This window comes from Ornithorhynchus anatinus, chromosome 15, assembly GCF_004115215.2.
Source record: "Ornithorhynchus anatinus isolate Pmale09 chromosome 15, mOrnAna1.pri.v4, whole genome shotgun sequence".
NCBI classification, from domain to species: Eukaryota; Metazoa; Chordata; class Mammalia; order Monotremata; family Ornithorhynchidae; genus Ornithorhynchus; species Ornithorhynchus anatinus.
In genome coordinates, this window is record NC_041742.1 from 3331406 (window position 1) to 3358791 (window position 27386).

Sequence of the window (27386 nt, forward strand, 5' to 3'; positions counted from 1 at the left end):
CCCAAGGTCACAGAGCAGAGAAGTGGCAGAGCTAGAATTAGAATCCAGGTGCTTTTGACTCCCAGGCCCATGCTCTATTCACTAGGCCATGCTGCCACTCATGGCTTCTCAAAATGGCTCTGCAAAGTCAGCCTGACTTAATTGGCTGAAGATAAACTTCAAGAAAATGGGGGAATTGAACCAGCCTGCACTAGGGAAACTCCACACAAGTTCACAGATTTTAATCAGCAGTACAGAACTGAAAGTTTTGCTATCTCTGGAGCAAGCTGTCCAGTGACCCTGTGACTAAACAAAAAAGTCAAAAACCAAATCAGGAGAGACTGTGCCTTTCAGGAATCTGTCAGCGCATGTGGGTGACTTCAAGCTTCAGACCAGAGTGTCTACAAAACTGTAATGTTGTCCAACCTCCTATACAGTTTCAGATTTGAACCCATTACAAACATATCCAGTGTCTTGACCAGTTCCATTCATTATCACACTTGACATCACATGACAAGACAGGAGTACAAATGGATAGGCCTTGGAACAAAGGGACTCTGACAGTATCAAAGCTATGTTCATCTCATCAGAGCTTTGCTGGGTGTGGGACTCGTGTAGCACGGAGGGTATTATGATACCTAAGAAGCGGCTGTACAGTTATCTGAAATGGAGCAACTAAAAGCCAGGAACACAAAGGAAGAACTTAAAAGCTCACAGTCAACCACTACCTTAGATAATGCGGGATGGCAGTTGAATGTTGGGATACAATTGCGGCGGGCAGCTTTGACGTGACAGGCTGCCATCGAGAATAGATGACGCCTTGTGAGCCGAAGCTGTGAGAGTATCACAAGTCTGAGACCCAAAACCGAAAATGACACCAGGTGCTACAGACAGCAAAAACACAGGGAACAGTCTTTGTGTACGCACAGTGAAGCTGGGACTGACAGGCTAATGGCCCTTTCAGCCATTTTCCCACCTGTGGATATACTTCACCATCACAAGAAGGATCTTTGAATTCAAAGGACAACTTCATATGCACATTTAAATATCTGCTGTATCTCAGGCCTTGTCTATTAGATTAAGAACACCTGTTCTTTTAACAAGCCTGAAAGACAAATATTATTAAAAAGTCTCCTAAAAACAGAAATAGCTGTGTATCTGACATGACAGATGCACGAGAATGAAGACTTTGCAAATGATTTCCTATTTGGGGCCTGGACTGTGTTCTACAGAAACTGGGGGATACACAATGATGCTCACCTTCCAGAGAAGAAAATGTTCTCTTGGAATAACCTGAATTTCCTGGAAGCGGTAGCATGGCCTAGTGAAAAGAGCACAGGTCTGGGAGTCGGATGACCTGGGTTCTACCCAGCCTCTGCCAGTTGCCTGCTGCGTGACTTTGTGCAAGTCACTTAACTTCTCTGTGCCTCAGTTTTCTCATCTGCAAATAGGAGATTCAATGCCTATTCTCTTTCCTACTTGGGTCATTAGTCCCACGTGGGACAGGGAATGTGTCCAACCTGATTAACTTGAATCTACCCCAGTGCTTGACACACAGTAACTTCTTAACATGTAATAAAAGTCATCATAATAATAATAAAGGAACGCTGGGCCTAGGAGATGACAGTCTCATCACTGTGGCATTTATTAAGTGTTTATACTCTGTGCCAAGAGTAGATGCAGGATAATCAGATGAGGCAAAATCCCTGTCACATCCAGGGTTCACACTGTGCGAGAAGGAGAGGAAGGGGCTAGAAACATTCTCACCAGTCCGGGCATTCACTGCAGGATTAATCGGGGTTAAAGAGAGAGTTTGGGTGACAATTTTGGGAAGGGAGTCAACCAGAGGGATCGGATGCTGTCTGGGGGGGAGGGAGGTGGGCACCGCCCGCAATCCTGACACTCCAGATAAGTCTCTTCAAGCGGCCAAAATAGAAGCCGAGGGAGTGGGCAGTTGAGGGCCAACAAGTAGTTAAGGGCGAAGAGTGGTGCTGCAGGCCCCGGGCAGCAGCCGAAATCCTGGCGGGGGTCACCTTACGGGGGATTTAGATACAGGACAGAGCTGCAACCTAGAGGCAGAGGCCCCGGCACATTACAACTGCAAAGGCAAGATCAGTTCCTGGAGCCCTTCTGTCTAGAAACAACTTCTTCTGAGGTCCAGAGGCTTTGCTCCTGGAAAAAATCCCTCTCTTTGACCTTTCTCTACTTGACGTTCACCATGGAACTTCGGGAAAACTCACCCCCAGTTTACAGACAGGAAAATGACTAACTGATCAGGCTCTGAAAATTCTTGGTTTCTATGACACATTCTAAATTACTTGTGCTGCTTTATCTGCCTGTTCCTCCTGTGCCTGTAATGGTTCATCATTTAGTGAGGGACAGGAGAGATGCTAATTTCAAAAAATTCTTGCATAAATCAAATGTACCATCAATATAATAAAAAACACTGAAATGATGGAAAGCACTAATGAATGGGCTAAAACAAAAACAAACTTCTGAACTGCTTTTGGAATACTCTTTTTCCACCCTGAAGCTTTATTTCAGTTCAAGTGTCTCCTAACTCCTATATGTTTATTTTAATGCCTACCTCACCCTCATGACTCTAATCTCTTTCGGGCAAGGAACATATCTATTAATTCTACTGTACAGCACTCTCCCAAGCCCCTAGTACAGAGCTCTGTACACCGTAAGCGCTTATAACCATGGTGTGCAGAGCTCTGTACTAAAGCTTGGGAGAGAGTACAATATAACAGAGTTGGTAGACAGGTTCCCTGCCCACAGCAAACTTACAATCTAGAAGATGAAAAGGCCACTGATACCGATACCACCGAATGACTGATGATCCATCCAGTTACTGACACAAATTGGCAAGGCTGGAGGTTCCACCAGAATATACACCATGCCATTGTAAAACCACCCATGGCAGGCCCGTTCAGTGTGGTCTAGAGGATAGAGCATAGGCTTGGGAGTCAGAAGGAAGTGAGTTATAATCCCAGCTCTGCCATTTGCCTGCTGTGTGACCTTGAAAAAGTCACTTCACTTCTCTGAGCCTAGGCTGAAGCAGCGTGGCTCAGTGGAAAAGAGTCCGGGCTTGGGAGTCAGAGGTCATGGGTTCTAATCCCGACTCTGCCGCTTGTCAGCTGTGTGACTTTGGGCAAGTCACTTAACTTCTCTATGACTCAGTTAGTTCATCTGTAAAATGGGGACAAAGACTGTGAGCCCCACGTGGGACAACAAGATCACCTTGTATCCCCTCCCCCCAGCGCTGAGAACAGTGTTTTGCACATAGTAAATGCTTAACAAATACCATTATTATTATTAGGCTCCCTCATATGTATAACAGGGATAAAGACTATGAGCCCCATAGGGGGGCATGGACTGTGTCTAACCTGATTAGCTTGTATCTACCCCAGCGCTTAGTACAGTTCCTGGCACTTAGTAATTACTAAAATCCTACAATTATTAAATGTACATCTACATTTTCCATGGAAACCAACTCCCTCTAAAGTTCTAAACCGCCAAATTCCGGGAAAGGCAGTGTTGCAGACACCGTATGCCTCCCCGCCCCCGTTTACAGATTGCCCAATGTGATGGGCTCAAAGGTCTAGAAATAGTCCAGACCCTTTCATCTCCGAGTCAGTACTTACATGAGAGGCACTGCTGCCCTCATCTTTTTAGTTAAGATCAATTTTTCCCCCCGGGAATCTCCACTACAGGGGTAATTTAACAGCTGGTCTGTTTGTATTCGGGAGGTGGTTTTTCCCACATGTGCAACATGCATCTAAGATACATCCTGCTGGAGCCAATCTCTCTCTAAATGCATGTTACATCTAGAAAGTCAATTTGTTTAATCTAAACCAATAGCTGGATCCATGTGCTTAATTCCACTTCTAGTAATAATAATAGTAATGATGATGATGGCATTTGTTAAGCGCTTACTATGTGCCAAGCACTGTTCTAATACGGAACCACAAATGGAACATCACTTGGGCAAATGAGCTTTTTTAAGTATTAATTTTTTTTCTTTAAACTTTTTTTTTGTCCCACAGGGAGGAAGACCTGGGAGCTAAGGTGGATTTTCGAGAGTAAATATTGACACAACTCAAAGTGTCCTATAAAAGGGTTACCATAATAAAATTGCAACACAACCTGCAGAAAGGAGTTTTTGGGTCCAATCTAGCCCTCCGGGTCAGAAGACAAGTGCTCTTTAGTCCTTTAATTCCCAGGCTGGGGCACAAATTTCTCTCTTGCCATTTATTAATGAAGAAAAATTGCCCCTTTCAGCTGTCTCACTGCTGGATTGAGCCAGTCACTCGTGGACCCTCTAATGCTTAGAGTGAAGCTGCTACTTTTGGGACAGGTCATTCCTGGAGGGGAATCAGCTTTTTCCTTTCTCGAGTCGGCTCTCAATTGCAGGGAGTGAGAGGGAAGAGTTCCTGCGGTTTAGGGGCGCTGAGAAATAAAACTCGAAACAATGGGCCATGTGCTGGTCATGACCAGGCTGGTGCATTCAGTTATTTGCCTCCTTACAGCTTCTCTCAACAGGGATCACCATCCTTGCCAAGCAGCATGGCTTAGTGGAAAGAGCATGGGCTTGGGAGGCAGAGGTCGTGGGTTCTAATCCCGGCTCCGCCACTTGTCTGCTGTGTGGCCTTGGGCGAGTCACTTAACTTCTCAGTGCCTTAGTTACCTCATCTGTAAAAATGGGGATTAAAAAATGGGAGCCCCACGTGGGACAATCTGATTACCCTATATCTACCTCAGCGCTTAGAACAGTGCTCAGCACAGAGTAAGCCCTTAACAAAGACCATAATTATTATTACTGTTATCTGACTATGCGACACAAACAATCGTTTGGCTTTAATCACAATTTCCTTCTCTCTTTAGTGGGAAATGAAAATACTTTTCCTTTTTCTGTAATCTATATAAAAGGTGGGCTCACGAGGGCACAATGTTCTGCAGTCACAGACCACACCCACCTATCTCTGCCAGCTACCAAGCTGCTAGGCAGAGTGGGAACGCGGAGGTAAAGTTGAAATGTCAACACAAATCTTCGAAACTACTAAAAAAAAAACCACTACCGTGCACGTTCTGGTGGTGGAAGAACATACTTTTCTTCCTATCCCTAAACTAATACCCTAGTAAACATGGGGGGGTTCCTATATGTGTGTTTGTATATACATAAATAAAATATGTATTATCAAGGTTCACAGATTTCTTTAAGGACTGTAAGTTATTTATATTAACGGTTGGCTTTCCCTCTAGACTGTAATCTCATTAAGAGCTGGGAACATGTCCACCAACTATGTTGTATTGTACTCTCCCAAGCCCTTAGCATTGCACTCTGCACACAATAAGCACTCAATAAATACTTTGGATTGATTAGATACAATTGACTGATATATAAGCATCATAGGATCAGTTTTGAAGGAGGGACTGTTTCCTACTTTAAAAGAGGGAGGAAGGGAGGAGGGGTTCAAAAATATTAAAATAAAAATAGCATTTCAGAAAAATGTAAAAGACAAAATAAAGGCCCAACAAATCACAGTGACTACTGCCATGTCCAGGATTGGAAAAAGACTTCTGTGTATTAGGAATTCACATTTTAGGTGTGACACAAAAATCCCAAAGGCCTGGAAAAGACCTGGAGAAGTCTAGCACAATATTATTCTTGTTATAATTTTATATTCCAGGCTTTAAAAAAAATCCACTAGATGTACATTTCTCCAATTTTAAGCATTATTTAATTGCTCCATCTTCTGGTTCTGCTCTCATTCACCTCCAGAATCAGCCAGTTTCATTCCTCACAAAACAAGCATATGCTTCCTTCTCACTGTCACATCGATTTCTACCCTAATCACAAGAGAGTCAATAAAGATGTCAGTTAACTGTGATATTTGCTTTGGATTCAATCCTTTAATTTGGGATGTGAAAAAAAACTTGCTTGTGCTCAGTTAACTGAATGTGGCCGTGTGGTTTCCGAGCCGAATGGCTCAAAGAGAGACGTTTGAATTTGTGGCAATTCTGAGGTGTGTAATTACCACCATTTCATACCATCATAGTTTAGATTACCCTTTTCCCTCAATGTGACTGACAAACTTTTCTGGGGGGGGGGGGAATCCAACTCTTTCTTGAAACTTGCCCAGTTTGGTGATTTCACACCAGCTTAATGTATTTCCTTGGCACTGGGCATAACCTGATCGACAGAGCATGGGCCTGGGAAGTCAGAAGGACCTGGACTCTAATCTAAGCGTTTAACAAGTACCATAATTAGTATCATTATTATTAGCCCAATGGGATTCCGGGAAAACCCCGGTTGGCCGTTGAGACCCCAAGCCGGGCCTCAAGCAGTTCCTTGTTTTGGTGGAGCACCGAGCCACATGAAGTTGGTAAGAAGTAATGTGGAAATTGGCTCTAGAGAAGCTTCTATACCTCAAACCTCCAACTCCTGCTCTCCAAAGGTTTACACCCAAAGTCCCGGGTGAATGGAAGAGTCAATGCAGCCCTTTTCACTGGTGGTGGAGCCTCAGTTTTGCCTACTTTTGTCCTGAGTGAACAGCTTACGATGGGGCTTGAAGATTAACGTCTTTGGCATTAGCCACCCAGCCTGACTGCTTGGGGCTTTGCCTTATCACTGAGTAACTTGATCTCGGAGTCGCTGTCCTTTAAGAAATGTTAGACCAAGACCCTTTCTTTTTTGCTCAGAAAAATACATGTAGTGGTAGTTTTAAGGAAAACTACAGGAGTAGTTGGCCTACGGGGTAGGTTAACTTACCTGTTACTGTCAAACAGGTTTTTATGCCCCGGGCTAGGGGTACACCTGTTCTCCCTCCTACCTAGACTTTGAGCCCCTTGAGGAACAGGGAGTGCGTACAACCTGATCAACTTGTATCTCCCTCCAGTGCATAGTAAGTGCTTAGCAAATACCAAGAGAATAATAATAATACACATTTCTGCTAAATGCATCGGCTGTTCTAATGCCTCCACGGTCCCTCGTTCACTAGTATGCAATATTATTCTGAAAAAAAAACAAAAACCCTGGGGACTGACAGGTCCCACACAAAATGTCTTTCCACTCTATTTCACTTTTCTCCTACGGCAGTAACCGACAACAAGTCTTTGTTCTTAGTCAGTTGACACAAGTGGGCAAGGTAGGAACAGTATATCACCAGTATAGATCAATCCTTTGGAAACTGATAAAGCTGATAAGACTTTTAGAGACCTGGCTCATTTAGCTTCACGGCACTGTCACTATCAATAACTGAAAAACATTTGTTGACCTCCTGTTTGTTGATGGAGCTGATATAAATATGTGCGAGCGCATTAGATATGACCTGTGAACTCCGGAAGCGGGGAGACATATTAAGGATTAATATACAGTTGACATACATGGGCAGGATGATGGTAACTGGCTCAATAAAAGACACCATTTTATCTACCTGTTTAAAGTCTCGGAACAATAATAATTTCTAAGAATGGACTATAAAAAGCAATGCGTAATAATCCTCCAAACCATCACTGCCATCTGTTGCTTGGTGAAAAATCCTGAAATGGGAGGCTAAGGAACTGAATAAAGGCTCCAGTTGTTACAACTACTTTCAAACAAAAACCATGTACAGCACATCAATTGCACTTGATTAAAAAACACCTCCATCTGCCAGATGTCATTGAGCCTTATTCTGTAAGTTAGCTACAAGAGATAAGCCTGTTTTTGGAGGGCCACCTGTGCCGACTTGCTTCTCCTGCCCAGAGCACGTGGTGTTACACACTTGGAAACCTTCCTTTCCAACTCTCTCCTTAGGCCCCCTGTTCCTCCCCCTCCCCCATCTCTCACCCCTAATGATCTGGCCACCTATTTCCTCACGAAAATCAACACGATCAGGTCTGAGCTCCCCAAAGTCACCCCTCCGCCTCTCCCCTCCCCCCCAACGACCCCCTCCCCTACTTTCCCATCCTTCCCTGCAGTATCCTCAGAGGAGATCTCCTCCCTCCTCGCAAGTGCCACCCCCTCCACCTGCGCCTCGGACCCCATTCCCTCTCACCTTCTTAAAACCATCGCCCCTGCCCTCCTCCCTTCCTTAACTTCTATTTTTAACCACTCGATCTCCAAGGGCTCCTTCCCCTCTGCCTTCAAACACGCCCACGTCTCCCCCATCCTAAAAAAACCCGCTCTTGACCCCACTTCCCCCTCCAGTTATCGTCCTATCTCCCTACTACCCTTCCTTTCCAAAATCTTAGAACGAGTCGTCTACAATCGATGCCTAGAATTCCTTAACTCCCATTCTCTCCTAGACCCCCTCCAATCTGGCTTCCGTCCCCTCCACTCTACCGAGACTGCTCTCTCTAAGGTCACCCGTGACCTCCTTCTTGCCAAATCCAATGGCTCCTACTCCATTCTGATCCTCCTTGACCTCTCTGCTGCCTTTGACACTGTCGACCATCCCCTCCTCCTCCATACCTTATCTCACCTTGGCTTCACGGACTCTGTCCTCTCCCGGTTCTCCTCTTACCTCTCTGGCCGATCATTCTCGGTCTCCTACGCTGGAGCCTCCTCCCCCTCCCATCCTTTAACTGTTGGAGTTCCTCAAGGGTCAGTTCTTGGCCCTCTTCTGTTCTCCATTTACACTCACTCCCTCGGTGAACTCATCCGCTCTCACGGCTTTGACTACCATCTCTACGCAGATGACACGCAGATCTACATCTCCGCCCCTGTCCTCTCCCCCTCCCTTCAGGCTCGCATCTCCTCCCGCCTCCAGGATGTCTCCACCTGGATGTCGGCCCGCCACCTAAAACTCAACATGAGGAAGACTGAGCTCCTCATCTTCCCTCCCAAACCCGGTCCTCTCCCAGACTTCTCTATCACCGTGGATGGCACGACCATCCTTCCCGTCTCTCAGGCCCGCAATCTCGGTGTCATCCTTGACTCGTCCCTCTCGTTCACCCCACACATCCTATCCGTTACCAAGACCTGCCGGTTTCACCTCTACGATATCGCCAAGATCCGCCCTTTCCTCTCCACCCAAACGGCTACCTTACTATTACGGGCTCTCGTTATATCCCGGCTAGACTACTGTGTCAGCCTTCTCTCTGACCTCCCTTCCTCCTCTCTCGCCCCGCTCCGGTCTATTCTTCACTCCGCTGCCCGGCTCATCTTCCCGCAGAAACGATCTGGGCATGTCACTCCCCTTCTTAAACAACTCCAGTGGTTGCCTATCGACCTCCGCTCCAAACAAAAACTCCTCACTCTAGGCTTCGAGGCTCTCCATCACCTTGCCCCTTCCTACCTCTCCTCCCTTCTCTCTTTCTACCGCCCACCTCGCACGCTCCGCTCCTCTGCCGCCCACCTCCTCGCCGTCCCTCGGTCTCGCCTATCCCGCCGTCGACCCCCGGGTCACGTCCTCCCGCGGTCCTGGAACGCCCTCCCTCCTCACCTCCGCCAAACTGATTCTCTTTCCCTCTTCAAAACCTTACTTAAAAATCACCTCCTCCAAGAGGCCTTCCCAGACTGAGCTCCTCTTCCCCCTCTACTCCCTCTGCCATCCCCCCTTTACCTCTCCGCAGCTAAAGCCTCATTTTCCCCTTTTCCCTCTGCTCCTCCACCTCTCCCTTCCCATCCCCACAGCACTGTACCCGTCCGCTCAACTGTATATATTTTCGTTACCCTATTTATTTTGTTAATGAATTGTACATCGCCTCGATTCTATTTAGTTGCCATTGTTTTTATGAGATGTTCTTCCCCTTGACGCTGTTTAGTGCCATTGTTCTTGTCTGTCCGTCTCCCCCGATTAGACTGTAAGCCCGTCAAACGGCAGGGACTGTCTCTATCTGTTGCCAACTTGTTCATCCCAAGCGCTTAGTACAGTGCTCTGCACATAGTAAGCGCTCAATAAATACTATTGAATGAATGAATGAAAGTCCCAACTGTAGGCCTGGGCACTTATAAGCTCCTCCCTCACATTCCCTCAACTTCAGCTAGTAGTCACCAAAGTTCTATGTCTCCATTATTTTATAATCTGCACCACAAAGCTGAAAAGGGGGATGAGCTGGCAGGATCTAGAAAAGGTTGGTGACTTCTAACTTCTTTAGAACCACAGGTTCATATCCCAGCAAATCTGAAATAACACATTCCAACTAACTCAAGGTGTGCTTCTCTGAGCCCTCTATGAGGAGCAGCATTTTAGAGATAGCTTGGAAATGCAAAGCTTGACTGGCCCCTGAAGACTCTAAATCCAGTCTTGGTTTTTAGAATTCGATTTCCGCAACCCCACCTTCACAAAATACCTGAAATTCATTCTCTAGGAGGAACAATCACTCATGAAGCAACACTGCTTCCTGAGCTGCCCAATTCCTCTACCAGGTGTGACCCTAATGCCGAAACCTACACAATGAGCAACGGCAGAGCCTCTGTACCACAAGACCCATCTCTACCCAAGTTGCAACCTGACAGAGGGCAAGGCTGTTTGCAAAACCAATGGATCAAGCCAGCAAACATCTGCTTGCCCCATACCTACAGAGCTGATATTACCAACTCAAAAGCACTTTAAAAAAATGCACCTTTCAAAACTGGCTTATGGTACTCCATTTGGGCTTCCTGAACTCTTTAGAAACATCACCCTGTGGGGTCGAGATGTGGAGGGAGAAACCCCATGGATGGAGGCTGAGCTATACAGCCAGAGGTCTGCAGGAAGAGAACAGGCAAAATGCAATAGTTCATACTAGAGCAATACTGGGCTCCCCAAGACTCTCAGAGAAAAAACAAAAAATAGAAGGAAAGAATTACTAACGCCAAAAAACCAAACCTCCAGGGATGGCATCAACGGTCCTCTGAGCAACAGGAAAAAGTCAGATTATCTCATGGCCCCCAGGCGAATGCTCATGTTAGCCAAACTACTTATATCCAGCGGGCATAAGTTTGAAGGTTTCCCCCTCCCAAAAGCCTCAAGCACAGACAGTAGTAGACAAGGTATCTACTGAGTGCCCACTGGGTGCAATGCTTTCACTCAACTCTGGGAAAAATACAGTGACGCATAACACAAGATCCCTGTCCACAAAGAGCTTACCTTCCAATTGAGGAGGGGGAGAAACCTATCTACAAATAGGTCATCAGAAGGAATTAAATGACTATAAAATCAATCACACGTGTATTCAAATGTGTTGAAGAGGGACAAAAAGTCACAAATGAACATCTGATGCTGCAACAGGTGACAATGTGGGAAACCTAATAAGGGTGAGAGAGTCTGCATCACCAGCGTGGCTCACTGGAAAGAGCACGGGCTTTGGAGTCAGAGGTCATGGGTTCGAACCCCGGCTCTGCCACTTGCCAGCTGTGTGACTTTGGGCAAGTCACTTAACTTCTCGGTGCCTCAGTTCCCTCATCTGTAAAATGGGGATTAAGACTGTGAGCCCCACGTGGGACAACCTGATTCCCCTATGTCTACCCCAGCGCTTAGAACAGTGCTCGGCACATAGTAAGCGCTTAACAAATACCAACATTATTATTACTATTCCTCCCACTCACACAGGGACCTGAAAACTCAGAATTGAATACTGAGACTGTGAGCTCCACATAAGACAGTGACTGTGTCTTATCTGATTATCTTGTATATACCCCAGGGCTTAGTACAGTGCTTGGCACAGAGGAAGACTTAATCATTCATAGTTACTGAGCGCTTACTGCTTGCAGAGCTCTTTACTATAAATGCAAATGCCACAATCATTACTATTATTATTACAAGTTCCTCGTGTACTCTGCAAAAGGTTGGGGGATCATGGCACCCTCTTTTGGAAGCACCTGTGATCCTCACACCAACCAATCTAGTCACTGTACTAAACTGCTGGGGTCTGGAGAAAACCAGGCGTATTTACAGGACTTGGCATGATAAGACATGCGGGCGTGGACTTTCCAAGGCTAACACTGTGGAAGGGTTCCCTCACACACGCTGCTCAAAGAAGAAAGGCTAAAAAAGCTGAAAAGTCAAAGAACAAAACAAACCAGGGCCTTGAAGTGAGAAGGGAATTCTTGCTTCTCTCTAAACCACAAACCAGATGTGAATTCAAACTCTACCCACACTCTGATAGCCCTTTAGATCTCAGAGTAACGAATGATGACACTGGAGATTTTAAAAGCTGTTTTAGAAACAATGTGGTTTCGTTTTAAGTCTGTTGGGCACTAGAGTGTAGAGACTTTGCCTGCAATCAGTTTTGTTTTTTTTTTTTATGGCATTTAAGTGTGTACAATGTGCCAGGGGTTGTACTAAGCACTGGGAGAGATATGAGCTAATCAGGTTGGACACAGTCCACGACCCACATGGGGCTCACAGGCTTAATCCCCATATTACAGATCCCCATCTTATAGATGAGGTAACTGCGGCACAGAGAAACTGACCTGCTCAAGCTCACATTGCAACCAAGTGGGAGATCGGCAATTAGAACCCAGGTCCTTCTGATTCCCAGGCCCATGTTCTATCCACTAGATAGAGCACCTAAAGTCACCTAAATACCTTTTGTTTCTTGATTTTGTGATTTCTTGAACCCACCTCAGGGCTCAGAAGAGATCTCAACAAGTAGTAAGCACTTAACAAATGCCATAATTATTACTTCTAGTTTCCAGTAAAAAAAAAAAACTTAGGTATTTTTTTCTGGATAGTGGTCCAAGGCAATTGTGAAAAAAAAAATAACACAAAAACTCCTAAATCCTAGTAAGAAAAAGATGGCAAACCCCAGGAGGATTTTGGATTGTTCAGTACGGCATCTTCAGACCCCTCCATTCAGTCCTGCATTACCTGGTCTGAGGACCACCAGGCTAATTTTGCCCCCTACGCCAACCTCACCGCCCGCAAGTTAAGGGTATCGGTTTTGCGTCCCTCCCCATCCCTGTTCTCTTCCAGGAATGGAGGAAGGCAGTGAGGGAGGGCCTTGGCCTGACCCAGAATGGTCCCCGCTTCACTCCTTTCCCAGGGCCACACCTGAGGTGTGGGGAAAGAGAGGAGAGAAGGAGGGTGTGGTAGCCATCCGTCCCAAGCCCCAGCCTAGGCTTTGGAGACGGCACCTAAAGCAGGTGAGCAGGTTTGGTACGGCTCTGGATTCAGAGCTTTGCAGCTGGCTGTATGCTGCTGACGGTCCAGTCCACAGGCTCACAGCACCAGCCAAAGGCTCCCCTCCCCTCCACCTCTGAATGCCTGGCAGAAGGAGCAGGGGTCTGAAGCAGAGGCAGAGGACGTTGCCTGGGGCCATATCCTGGGTCAGATTATTGGACGAGGGGAAGGAAGGGTAATGGCGGGCCCTGTTTTTTTATCTTCTCCTCTGCTCGACCTCCAGCAGCTGTCCTTCCCTGGACTTACGCTTTAGCCCTTCGCCACCTCTCACATTGAGATTCTAAGGGTTCCAAAAAGGAAACAACTACTTTTCAAAAGAAGCCCTGACGGCTCCTAAATTGACCACAATACAAAACTCCATGTTGACAGCTCAAAAAAGATATTAAGAAATACATGTGCCAAGGAGGTTACCTATCTTGCCCTTTACCTTGAAGCTAGTGGCACATGCCCATAGAGGGTAGCATTTAACAGTGTTGTACACTGGTTGCCTGGACTCTGTGCCCCCAAAATATCACCCTTTGCCAGGCCATGGTCAGGAAGGAAGTCCAAGTTATAAGAACGGTCAATACGATTTTTGGCCAGGCCTTTACAATCACCAGTCAGTCGTATTTATTGTACGCTTACTCTGTGCAGAGCACTGTACTAAGCGCTTGAGGAAAGTACAGTATAAATCAGCCACAACGAGCTTACAGTCCAGAGGGTCACCAAATGTCCTGCTGGGAGACTGCAATGAAGTTGAGTTAGTAGACAGGATCCCCACTCTCAAGGAACTTACGATCTCACAAGGAAAATAGATGCTAACCTAATTTACAGACAAGATGAAGCAGTACGGCGTAACCCAAATCACCAGGAAACTCAGGAGCTCATAATGAATTTCTGAACTTCACTGGGAAAAGCAGGCTTCATCCCAATGCTCAAAAAACTAAGGGTGAAAAGAAAGGTGAAGCTCAGGCACACGGCTGAAGAGTCTTGTGCAAGAAAATGCGAGGAGCTAGGACACAGGAACGTATAATACTGGACTGCTGAGTGCCAATAATAATAATAATGTTGGTATTTGTTAAGTGCTTACTATGTGCCGAGCACTAGTTCTAAGCGCTGGGGTAGATACAGGGTAATCAGGTTGTCCCACGTGAAGCTCACAGTTAATCCCCATTTTACAGATGAGGTAACTGAGGCACAGAGAAGTTAAGTGACTTGCCCACAGTCACACAGCTGACAAGTGGCAGATCCGGGATTCGAACTCATGACCTCTGACTCCCAAGCCCGTGCTCTTTCCACTGAGCCACGCACTTTTGGGTGTTATGAGCCAAGGAGCTGGGTGGCCAAAATACAGAATTTAAGCATAAAAAGAGTTTGTTTTTAAACCAAGAGTCTGTTATGGGAAAGCAGCAATGTGGTTTAGAAAAGCAGCACGGCCTAGTGGAAAGGGCACAGGCCTGCAAGTTAGAGAATCCAGGTTCTAACCTCAGCTCCTCCACTAGTCTGCTGTGTGACTTTTGGCAAGTCACTTAATGTCTCTGTGGCTCAGTTATCTTCACCTGTAAAATGGGGACTAAGACTGAGCCATTGTGGAACCTGGACCGTGTCCAACCTGCAAATCATGTATCTACCCCAGAGCTTAGTACAGGGTCTGGGCATGTAGTAAGTAAGTGCTTAACAGATACCAATAAAAAAAAAATTGTGGAAAGATCAGAAGATGGGTATGGAACTGTGAAAAGGAGAATGGGAAATTGGTACAGAAATCATTAGAAATAAGGTAAAACTGCTTGCATTTTAAGATATTTGAATGTAATTTTGTTTATATGAACTGCTTTTATCAGATGACTTTTATAAAATCCAAATACAGAAAATCAACAGCTTATGTTTGCAGAACTCCAGTTTACTGCCAACTTCTACTTGGGTAGGCTTTCCAGAACCTTTTGATTTGGCTTATTCCCAGTGACCCAAAGGGAAATTTGGTGGAGTTCAGCTACAAGTGAAGTTAAATCTGGCCGCTTAACCGGCCACTTTGGTAGCTCCCTCCAGCAACAATCACAGTTCAGGGACTGGCCACTTTCACCTGGAATTCAACTGCCTTTAAAAGTTAGTGGAATAAAAGTGTTCTGAAATTCACTGGCGCCTCAACTTTCTGCACTATGCCGCATGTGACTGGGTCAGCCTGAACACTTACAAACATGGGACTGCAATAAATATATGTGTGGAAAAAGTGAGGCAGGAAAACAACCAGATTCCAGAACTTGCTTACAGAATCCCTCTCCTCTCCTGCATTCTGAGAAGGGCAGCTCCTTCCTTGGGCTATTTGCTGTGCCTTTTTGTTATTATCATGGTATTTGTTAAGCACTTACTATGTGTCAAGCACTGGTCTAAAGCCTTCCACCTTACCCTAGCCACTTCTGCCTCATATTTTTTCAGGCTCTTCTCCAAACACTTGAAAGCCTAGAGTGCAGGACTGAGAGTCAGGAGACCTGAGTTCCAGTCCCGGCTTTGCTACGGGCCCTCTGTGTGACCTTGGACAAGTCACTTAACCTCCCAGTGCCTCAGCTTCCTCTGTAAAATAGTGATAAGAATCTGCTCTTCCCATGTCTCAAATGGTGAATTCTGTGTGCAACAGAATCTGTGTCTCATCTGATTATGCTGTACCTACCTTAGCACTCACCATTTGGTACATACTTAATAAATTCTATAATTATTACTCATACGGTTTCCGAGAAAAATACCTTACTGTGAACCTGACTTGATGCTTCAGGAAGAAGTAATTAAGCCCTAAAAACAGCATTACTTAATTCCTAAGGTTCCTACAACTCAGAGAACAGAAAAGAAACCCAAAAATGGGTAGAGGGGCTACCCCAGTATGAACGGATGTAGTTAATTTTGATTATTCTACAATTAAAAGTCTCAGTTAATAAGAACCTCCAAAAAAAAAAAAATCCATGTATTTTTTCGAGGAGAAATGGAAGAGACCGCAGGGAACAGACAAACCCACCAAGCTTTGTATCCTGCTGGAAGGCCTCACAAGTGTCTGCAACTCACTCATCCCTCCAAAAAATCAAGGGGTATTTAGTTCTGTGGAATTTACCAACTGAACAGGGAGGAAGAGATGAAGGACTTTAGGCACCTAGTACTAAAGTTGTTTGTGCAGATAAAATAAATATGAGGAGTTCAGTTTCCACGGCGGCTAGACCTGTAGCCTTGACAAGCCCAAAAGGCTCTTCGCAGGAATGCAGCAAAAAGAGATAATCAGCCACTGGGATGGGCTATGGTTTAGAATGATAAACAAGATTTCCCCTATATCATCTTAAAGGGGTGATTTTCAAAGCCAAGGTCAGAACAATTTGGGCTCCCAATTGATTTTTAAACAGTGAAAAGTCAGGCTTGGTAAAAATGAAACCAACCCAAAATCATCCCCTTAGGTGTATCAGGCTTGTTACTGGAAAGCAAAACAAACAAACAAAATAGTTAAAACAACCAAAAAACATGCCCCATAAAGCTCCATCCCAAAGAATTGGTCTGAAGAGTTTCCACTTATTCCTGGAAGAACAGGAGGGTGAAAGTGTTGCCCCTTCCATATAGCTGGAAAAATGTCCATCCCTGAGTGCCTTTCATTCCAAAAGAACATTAATTCCTGGCAACGGGAAAGGGGAATTATTTGAAAGACGGGAAGACTGCATAAGGAAATTCACTCAACCCTCCCCCCGGCCATTACTGATTTTGACAAAGGTCTGCTCAAACTGGGACCTCTTCAGGGAAGGCCAGTTTCAGTTACAGACATAACCAACAAACGAAATTTCAGTGTGCTTTACAGAAATATTACAGGGCTCTCTAGGGCAGAACACATGCACCTGCAGGGTTATTATTAGTGCACAAACAAAGACTACATTCTGGGTTGATCATTTCGGGCTGGTATTACTCTTCATCTTTACGGGCCACATCTCCCTGTGACCCAATCAGGTCATCAGGCTCCAGAAAAAAACAGATGGGTCAGTCACTCTGTTGATGGATACTCCCCAAAGAAGGTCCATAGCCGAAATACTTATGATTCTACACCTCTCTAAAAAATGGGTATTCCCCACTTGCGAAGCATAGGGTACCCAGCTCACCCCCAGGTAGAGAAGGGGAGAAGGAACACAAAGGGAACCTTTCTGGTGATGGAGAACACTCAGTCTGCCAAAACAGGGCCATCCCTCCCTGCAGCGAGGAGTAAAGCGGGAAGAGAACTCTTTTGAGAATACAGCCCTTTGGAAGAAAAAGAGATGGCTCAACCCTTCTGTTCATTCACCATCCCCTTAAGAGGGTTCGGTTTAGCCACCATTCCTGCCCGGATGAGATACTTTTTGTGTGGAAAATGGGCAATGCTCGGCTGGTGTGGAGAAGAAAACCACCACAGCCACTGGACAGGTGTGTTCTAAAAGCTCAGATGCTTCCAGAGTGCTGGATGGAAACCCCAACAGACAACAGGACTCTCTTACCCCCTTTCTCCACTCCTGCCAGTGGGTCAGTACAAGAAAGCAAATCAAGCCACATCTTTTTGAAACAGCGAAAACCAAACATACAGGATGGGCATGTGATTGCTATAATATTATTGACTTTTTCAAAAAACAAACCCCCCTGTAACCAAAAAATAAAAAAAAAAAAAGAAATTCAAACAGAACTTGGCAAACTTGGCTTCACCAGGCCCAAACTTCATGCAGCCACTGGATAAAGCTTTAAAAGTTTGCCCATTCAGAAAAAGTTTCAAGGAAATGGTTTTGATATTAAGTCGTCAAAACATGAAACCAGGATTGTATTTGGAGAATCTTGGCACCACCTAGGTGCTACCCAGGGTTTTGAGCATCTCAGAGGCAGGGACCAGGACTTTTCTTTGTAAACTTTATTTGACTAGACGGCACGACAGACCCTCAAATATCTACGATGCTCTGTTGACCTGGAAAGAAGACCTTGGAGATGAGACAGGATGGAAAACACACAGCTTCTGGTAAATATAATATGCAGCAGCCAGCACATTCATCATTCATAGCCTATGATTCACTGCCCCTATTTGTTAAGCAAGCACTATACTCTAATTACATTGCTAGGCTACAGGCCTAAAATCATTTGTGCATAATAAAAACTGAAGCCATTAAGAGTCACACATGGAGACGTTTGCCATATTTATGGACCTCAAATTAAAATCTCTGGTAAGGGAAGTTGTAACCGACAAAGTGCGCAAACATGCAGGTATTCTGAAACCAAAGATGCACAGTGATTTTCTAAAGAGATATGGATCCAAGTGTGGATTTTCCAAAACAGAACCTAATCTTAATTTCCTCCAGGACTGGTAAAACTACTTCCCCACTCACACTCCAAGCCTGCCGGGTCACAGGATGCTGCCCCTTGGACTCGGCCTACAAATTCCTGTCCCCAAAGTGCAAATGGTAAGCTTAATATGTACAGATTTTCAGTGGATCCCTTTCTCTCAGTGTGAGAGGCCCAATGGAGGGACCCAGTGACCTGGGTCACAAGCTGCCCAAGAGTGCTGAGAAGTTGGGCAAGCTCATACATATGCTCAAACCCTAGGATCACTGACTTCTGCCACAGCTAATTTTACGGCTTACAGAAGCTAGCGCTTTAATAAAAACATTATTATTCCAGCCTCTCAAAAGGCCATGGAGTCATCGGCTAGGAGGATAATACATGCATGCGTGTGAAAAGAATCAAAATGAATCATAAAGAAGGCCGAGACTTTGCATTCGACCTCATTTCCCTTAAGAATGCACTCTTTATGTGATTTCTCACACACATTCGGCACCGGCTGAGGTAAGTGAGGAAAAAGTACAAGTAACTACAGCAGGGAAAAGACTCCCCTAGGCCACAGTCACTTCTGTAAAATTGATAACCGCTGAGAAGGGACGGTATCTGGCACCCTAGACCTTGTGTGCAATGGCCTACTTAGGGGCATTTGAAGGTGTCCCTCCTGAAGGTAAAATCTCATCCTCTCGGGTGGGTTTGGCTGAACAGGCTTATGCTTGGCTGACAATCCACTCCATAGTGCAGGCACAGAAAGATTGTCCTTTGCTGCCTGGGAGCCAGAGGACCTGGGTTCTAATCCCAGCTTTGCCCCCTTGCCTGCTGTGTGACCTCAGGAAATTCACTTCATTTCTCTGGGCCTCAATTTCCTCATCTGTAAAATGGGGATTCAATACCTAAATCCCTTCCTACTTGCACTGTGTCTGAGCTGATTATCTGGCCTCTGCCCCAGTGCTTACTTAGTTCAGTGTTTGGCAGAAAAAGAACTTGACAAATACCGCTGTTATTATCATTTTTGCTCAACTGATGCTCCGCTGTTGGCAGAGCTTATTGCTGTTTTCAAAACGAGCTTCTGGATATCCTGATCTGAAGTCACTGCTCAAAGGAGAGCAATCCCTGGCCTGACTGTTGTAAGCCATGTCCCGCTGATCTGGTTCAGCCTCTGCTGGGATCCTATTCTGGGACCCAGTTTTTAAAATGTTTCCTCTCTTGCCTCCACTTGGGCATGCCCCAATTCAGCTCACCATATCGCAGTTTTTAACCCCTCTTCTCATGCATCTCACCCAGCAGCGTTCTGTTGTATAGAAAACTGCCTCAATACTAATGAACTGACTATAGCCCTGGACATCACGCTGGTAATTCTATTTTGCCATTTGTCCTTCAGTGTGGCTTGCAGCTGATGCTGATGACACTGAGTGATTCATGCAACCACTAATGTCAAGGTAAAGGAATAAACCCAAACAAGAATCTAAAAAAGCCCAGGTTCTATGAGCTAATTCTGGACTACAAATGACAGGAAAACAAGAGAAATTCCTATCGGATAAACAGCAATCATATTCAGTTTTGCACCCGGTAGTCTGAGGGTCCAAATGTGCCTCTGCCTATCCATCCAATTGAAACCCTGAAGTAAAATCTCAACTCCACTGGACATGAGTAGCTTTGCATCCAATGATTTGACTGCCTATTTGACCATCAGAAAACGGAAACCCACCTACAAAATACTCTTAAACTCGGAGTTGTTTTTATACCTATACTCCTAGTGGGTTGTCGAGATCTCACGCACATTCCGAAAAGGACAAGGGTCTGAATGATCTACTTTACAAGAAGATGCACTGATAAGGCCTCACTTTCACTTTAAGGGGCAAAGCAGCAAAACTAAACCTTTTACATGCATTCCCCTTTGCTTAAAAGAAAAACTGTTACACTGGGGGCCTTTTTTTTCTCCAATAAACCATATTTTTTGCTGTTGGAAAGTTATGACAGCCAGTTCCGACCTCTTAAATAATAGCAATTACCAAGATGCAGAATTTGGGCTTGAGAGATTTACAAAAAATAGACCACATTTCCATCTCCAAAGTCCTCCCGTACAGGAACTAGTCTGTTAATGTTCTGCTCTGTTTTAATTACTTACATGAACCCTGTAACCCAAGGATACCAAAGAGTGAATATTTAAAAAAAAAAATCAGGAGAAAGGTATAGGCCACCTATACCAGGCTTATACCAGGTCAATAATTTATGGGAGTGCCTTTACTTAGATACCACAATATTTGTGAAAATGCCTGATAGTGTGTTGCAGCAGTCCAAAACGTTAAGTCATTGCTCATTTAGACGATTTCATTTTCCATTAATATTCTTTTCTATCAAATCGAGTCTTTAGTTTCACTGTCTAGAGAGGGATGCTCACGTAGCAGTATTAACGAAATTACATTTTTTAGGAGATTTTTCTTCATTAATGCAGGATTTGTTCCCTTACCTGAAAAGAAAGTTATACGCCTCTGCGTGGCTAGCATCACAAGCACACCAGGCTGACATACTTTTTCACACTGTTAATAAAGGTGACTTTAAAAATCACAGCAGTCCTGTTTTCAAACCCTTCTTATTCCCAGATCACAAAGTCCATTCTAAGAGGCACAAGCTCAAATATGACTCTCCAGCCCTCAGGGTCTGTACCTGCCAAATCTGCAGATCTGCCTGACGATTCGGACACCGGATACAACGAAATTCATTAAGCAGAATATGTATTTGCTACACAAAAAATACACTAGTTGTTCATCGCCCATACCCTCCTGGACAATAATACACACAGCTTTATGGTCATTTGAAAGGCAGACTCCTCTTGCCCACAAGGGAAAAAGTCCCTTCAAATGTCCTTGAGTCGGTTGCCTCTCTTAGGCTATCCATCCTGCCTCTATTGCGGTCCAAGTACCTCACGGCAAGATGCAGAGAAGGGTTTTAGATACCATCAAAAATGCTTTCAAGTGAGGAAACAGACACCTCAAATTCCATACAACTTCACCTGTGGTCCCTTGGGAGGGAGGTTTAAGTGAGCCACTCGAAGTCGGGGTACCTGGCTACAGTCAGGCTTAGAAACCAGCAAGAACAGTACGGAGGTGAAGGAGCAGGATCCAGCCGGGTAACTTGCAACAGGGCCACAACCTAGTCTTTGAAATAAGGATTAAACCTCTCCCCTTAAAAAAAAAAACAAAAACCACCTTCCTTCTTCCTGTTATCCGCAGCAAGGCTGCATGGAAATGCCAGGGAATAAAGAGCCAAAGCCAAGGCCTAAAATCGCCACCGATGAGCCGTAAAGGGCTAAGGAAGTTGGCCCAGGGACCCCAAAATACTTCTGGGGGGAGAAAGGTGACTGCCTTCGATGCCTCCCATTTTTGGACCGGTGCGTGGTTCAGCAGCGTGGCTTAGTGGCCAGAGCCCGGGCTTGGGACTCAGAGGTCATGGGTTCTAATCCCGGCTCCGCCACTTGTCAGCTGTGTGACTTTGGGCAAGTCACTTCACTGGGCCTCAGTTCCCTCATCTGGAAAATGGGGATGAAGACTGTGAGCCCCAAGAGGCACAACCTGATCAGCTTGTATCCCCCCCGGGGCTTAGCATAGTGCTTTGCACATAGTAAGGGCTTAACAAATACCAACATTATTATTATTACCTCTCATTAGAGCCCCCCACCCAGGCAGCCCACCGATCCATCCAGTCTGCCGAGCAGGAGACCGGACCGGTCCTGCCCCAAGCTGAAACGGTGGTCGTGTCCGGCCGGCCCTTCCGCACACGTTGTCACCACTGTCACCTCCACAATAACCACCACGATGCTCTCTGTGGGGTGCTGCCCTCCGTGTCCGGCACTAAACGCTGGGGCGACCCGGGGCCTGGGGTTGACGGTCCAAGGGGGAGGGAGGGAGGGGGCTCTTCAGTGGCCCTGCCCACGTCCCCCGGCCATATACACACACCACAGCCGCTCACACACTGCCTCCCACGCTCCGGCCACTTACCGGGGGCCCGAGCAGGAGCAGGAGCAGCGGCAGCAGCCTCCGGGGCAGGGGATCCGGGGTCCGGGGGCCTGGCATGGCGGGGCTCGTTGTCGGAGGGAGGAGGGAAGAGGGAAGAGGGCGGGCGGCGGCGGCCTGGTCGTCGTGGTCTCTTCACCGAGCGCGGAGGCGTCTCTCCAGCAGCTCCTCCATTCCCGGCTCGCTTGGGCCGTGTGCTGAACGCCTCTTCCTGGCGGGGCGGGGCGGCCTGGGCCGGGCCTGACGAGAAAGGCCTCGAGGGGCGGGGCGGGCCCGGCCCCGCCTCAGGCCTTCGTCCCCCTCCTCCTGCCCTCCGACACACACTCATTCACTCGTATTTACTGAGCCCTTACTATGTGCCAAGCACTGGGCTAAGCGCTTGGGATGTACAATTCGGCAACAGAGACCCTCCCTGCCCAATGACGGGCTCTCATGGACAGCAAAGCAAAAGAGAACAAAAAAACATTCATTCACTCCATTGAATTTACTGAGCCCTTACTATGTGCAGGGCACTGGGCTAAGCTCTTGGGATGTCCAATGCGGCAACAGAGACCCTCCCTGCCCAATGACGGGCTCTCATGGACAGCAAAGCAAAAGAGAACAAAACAAAAACATTCATTCACTCCATTGTATTTACTGAGCCCTTACTTTGTGCAGGGCACTGGGCTAAGCGCTTGGGATGCCCAATGCGGCAACAGAGACCATCCCTGCCCAATGACGGGCTCTCATGGACAGCAAAGCAAAAGAGAACAAAACAAAAACATTCATTCACTCCATTGAATTTACTGAGCCCTTACTATGTGCAGGGCACTGGGCTAAGCGCTTGGGATGTCCAATGCGGCAACAGAGACCATCCCTGCCCAATGACGGGCTCTCATGGACAGCAAAGCAAAAGAGAACAAAACAAAAACATTCATTTTCTCCACTGTATTTACTGAGTGCTTATTATGTGCAGGGCACTGGGCTAAGCGCTTGGGATGTACAATTCGGCAACAGAGACCATCCCTGCCCAGTGACGGGCTCTCAAGGACAGCAAAGCAAAAGAGAACAAAACAAAAACATTCATTTTCTCCACTGTATTTACTGAGTGCTTATTATGTGCAGGGCACTGGGCTAAGCGCTTGGGGTGTACAATTCGGTAATAGAGACCATCCCCGTCCAATGACGGGCTCACTGTCTAAAGGGGGGAGACGGACAGCAAAGCAAAAGAGAACAAAACAAAAACATTCATTCACTCCATAGTATTTACTGAGCGCTTACTATGTGCAGGGCACTGGGCTAAGCGCTTGGGATGTACAATTCGGCAACAGAGACCATCCCTGCCCAGTGACGGGCTCTCAAGGACAGCAAAGCAAAAGAGAACAAAACAAAAACATTCATTTTCTCCACTGTATTTACTGAGTGCTTATTATGTGCAGGGCACTGGGCTAAGCGCTTGGGATGTACAATTCGGCAATAGAGACCATCCCCGTCCAATGACGGGCTCACTGTCTAAAGGGGGGAGACAGACAGCAAAGCAAAAGAGAACAAAACAAAAACATTCATTCACTCCATAGTATTTACTGAGCGCTTACTATGTGCTGGGCACTGGGCTAAGCACTTGGGATGTACAATTCGGCAACAGAGACCATCCCTGCCCAATGACGGGCTCACTGTCTAAAGGGGGGAGACAGACAGCAAAGCAAAAGAGAACAAAACAAAAACATTCATTCACTCCATAGTATTTACTGAGCGCTTACTATGTGCAGAGCACTGGGCTAAGCGCTTAGGATGTACAATTCGGCACCAGAGACCATCCCTGCCCAATGACAGGCTCTAGGGAGACAGACAGCAAAGCAAAACAGAACAAAACAAAAACAAGAACAAGACAACATCATCAAGATAAATAGGATCAAGGATATACACATCTCATTAATGAAATTAATAGGGTAATAAATAATATATACAAATGAGCACAGTGCTAAGGAGAGGGGAAGGGGAAAGAGGAGAGTGTGAGGGGCTGGGGGGAAGTCTCCTTCTCAGGCGCTCGTTCACACACACACTCCGCCACCCACCCCAGCATCCCAAACTGTCCTTTCCAAACGGCATGAATGAAGGGGGCCCTGACCAACATTCCCTTTCTCTTGGATACGTGGTGTGCCTACATTCGCATTCATTCATTCAATAGTATTTACTGAGTGCGTACTATGTACAGGGCACTGGACTAAGCGCTTGGAACGAACAATTCAGCAACAGAGACAATTCCTACCCAATTTTACAGTAGGGAGAAGCAAACTTCACAGATGGTAAAACCCCACTGGCAGCTCCTTTCCCAGCAAAATGTTTTACTGCTGGGAACCAGCGTTTTCTAGGGGATAGAGCAGGAGTCAGAAGGATAATAATAATAATAATAGTATTTGTCAAGTGCTTACTATGTGCCAAGCACTGGTCTAAGCACGAGGGGGTGATAAAAGGTAATCAGGTTGTCCCTGAGGTTCCTGGTCTCCTTTCCGAGCAAAGGACTTTCCCAGGTGTAATTAGGTGTTCTGTTTGAGAGTCCTAACGGGTCGAGGTGGAACTCATCAAAAACACTTTTCTCCCAGCTCTTCTGAGCCAAATTAAACTTTTTCTACACACACTTTCCTATACTTTTCCTAGGAGAGGAACTCATGGACAGTCCCAGAGTCTAATCCCGGAGCCCAGTGCAGGAGCAAAGGATATCAGCACTGCCAATGTACTGGGTCAAATCAACAGATGCTCAAAACAATCATACAACAATTGCCCTTCCATCATCACTAGCTAACATGTTGAACTTTTTCTTCTCTATTATCCCTCCAGACTCCTTCTGGGCAGGGAACGTTTCTACCCACTCTATGTTGTGCTCTCCCAAGAGATTAGTATGAGTGCTCTGATCACAGTAAGCGCTTAACAGATATGACAGATATCCTATCCCTATCCCTACTGGTCTTTTTAGCCTGCACAACTTCCTGTTGAAACAAATTTCAGGTGCTTAACACTAGCTGCATGGAAAAATGGGGTTTGTGGGGTTTGGGTTATGAGGAAACAACATGGCCTAGTGAGGACAGCATGGGTCTAATCCCAGCTGTACTACCTTGGGCAATTTACTTAATTTTTTTTAATATTTGCTAAGCTCTTACCATGTGCCAGGCATTGTTCTAAGCACTGGGGCAAGTTAATTAGGTTGGACACAGTCCCTGTCCTTCTGCCAGGGAGAGGAGCATCTGGTCTGACACCAGAGCTTGACAGAAGTAACTGTGGGTTTGGGGCCGGAAGAGCAGCTGGCAGTGTGTTTTACAGGGGTGTATTTTCCCCAGGCACCTAGGAGCTGGCAAGCAGGCGGACTTCTTTTCTTGCCCTCATGCAAGAGTTCATTAAATATTTTAGCTAATAACTTACTGAGTAAAATACAACAGTCAGTTCAGCCATGCCCAGTGCTCTTCTGATGCTGACCTGGCCCTTTGACATCTCTCTCAAACTAGGGTATGGACCTAACCTATTTCTTCCACTTAGAATCTGTAGGCCCATGCCCACTTCTGGCACTCTCTTCTAAATAATTACTTGCAAAAACTCTATACTCTCAGAACTTTCTTCCTTTCCTTTTTGACCTCTAGATCCTAGATCCCACATGCTACCACCACCCTCTCATCTTGACTCCTGTTGGGAGCGGTTACTTGTACCTCACCCCTAATTCTTTCACCTTCTAATTCCTTCCTCAGATTTGTCCCTATTGCTTTGCTCTTTTGCCTTTATGAGATTTCATCCTTTCTTTCCTTGAAATTCCTGGCTTCATTCCTCTCTCTGACCACCTTCCCAATACATTTTTCTAAATTTCTCATCACTTTTTCACCTTGTAGAACTCAGTTATCACCCCCCAGAAAGTTTTTTTCTTAACTTGCCTATCCTTGATCTTGAGGGCTAAATTTCCCCTTTCTCCTTTCCTTCTCCTGTCACAGTAGCTCACAGCAGGAGGGTACAGCTAACCATATCCAGGACCCCTAGTTCTGCTTCTGTTCCTGAGTTTCTGAGAAGAGGGAAGAGCGGAGGGCTCCACAAAAGCCCAACAAAGAGGCGTTAAGGAGCGCTAATCTCTAAAACAAGCAGCCCTTCCAATTCTGCCCATCTTGTCTGCAGCACAGATGGACCTTGAGCCTGTGGCTCAGAGGACGATCAGTTAGGTGACATGAGATTCAGAGGATGGGGAGGAGTGAAGGAGGAAATGACAAAGAAATGTGGAAGACGATCAAGTGTGCCATAGGTCAAATACAGCTCACTTAGGTCTGGTCTAGGTCAGGCAGAAGTGAGCAGACTGAATCCCAGTTCCCTTCTGAAGAGTTCCTGTCTTAGCATGACTAGGGCAGTTTAGAATGAACCCACACAGCATGAGTGATGAATCCAACCCATAAATTAAGAGTTAAGCTACATCCAGGCAAACGTAAAGGCTGTGGGCATGTTCATTTTAATAAATGTTTGCCGTAAATTTAGATGCAAACAGCTTCCCTCTGGATTAACAAGTTGGGGCACTGCGGCTAGATTCTGGTGAGGAGACTGGCTCTCTAAATTGCTAGCAGGGAGCCCCATTGCTGCTGAGCCACTAACAGGTGTCTCTGAAGAAGACTGAAGCAAACAAAACTGGGAGTAACACTTTAATTACTACTTTGTCCACAATGCAACCAGAAAAAAACAGGATTTATACGGTGGTGGTGGTGTGGTCTAAGAGAAACTTGAAGAAAGGCCCCTTTGCAGATCAGTTCTCCATTGTTTTTATCAGATTAAAAAAAATTTCTAGGAGAGGGACTTTATGTGCTGAAACTTCAGCCATTCCTTTTAAAGCAAAAATGTCACCGTGACCCTGCTCCAACCGGTAGAGATGGAACACAAAGAGATGTGTTACCTTGGCCAGACCCATAAATCGCAATTACAGATCCTTGAAAGAAATAAATGAAGAGAGCCAAGTGAGTAATGGGGTCTGGTGGATAAGGCTTGGTTCCGGTGAATTTGCCAGGACCAGCCCTGT

At 46.0% G+C, this 27386-nt stretch overlaps 1 protein-coding gene across 1 annotated transcript in view; it reads right to left on the bottom strand.

Annotated features, from left to right (window-relative positions):
* The window catches only part of ERN1 (endoplasmic reticulum to nucleus signaling 1), a 64645-nt gene extending 42030 nt beyond the window's left edge, over positions 1–22615 (bottom strand). The window contains 1 exon segment of the mRNA XM_029079883.2: positions 22358–22615. Within this exon segment, the coding sequence (XP_028935716.1) occupies positions 22358–22432 (75 nt within the window). The 5' untranslated portion in view covers positions 22433–22615.
* Between the last annotated feature and the right edge of the window lie 4771 nt (positions 22616–27386).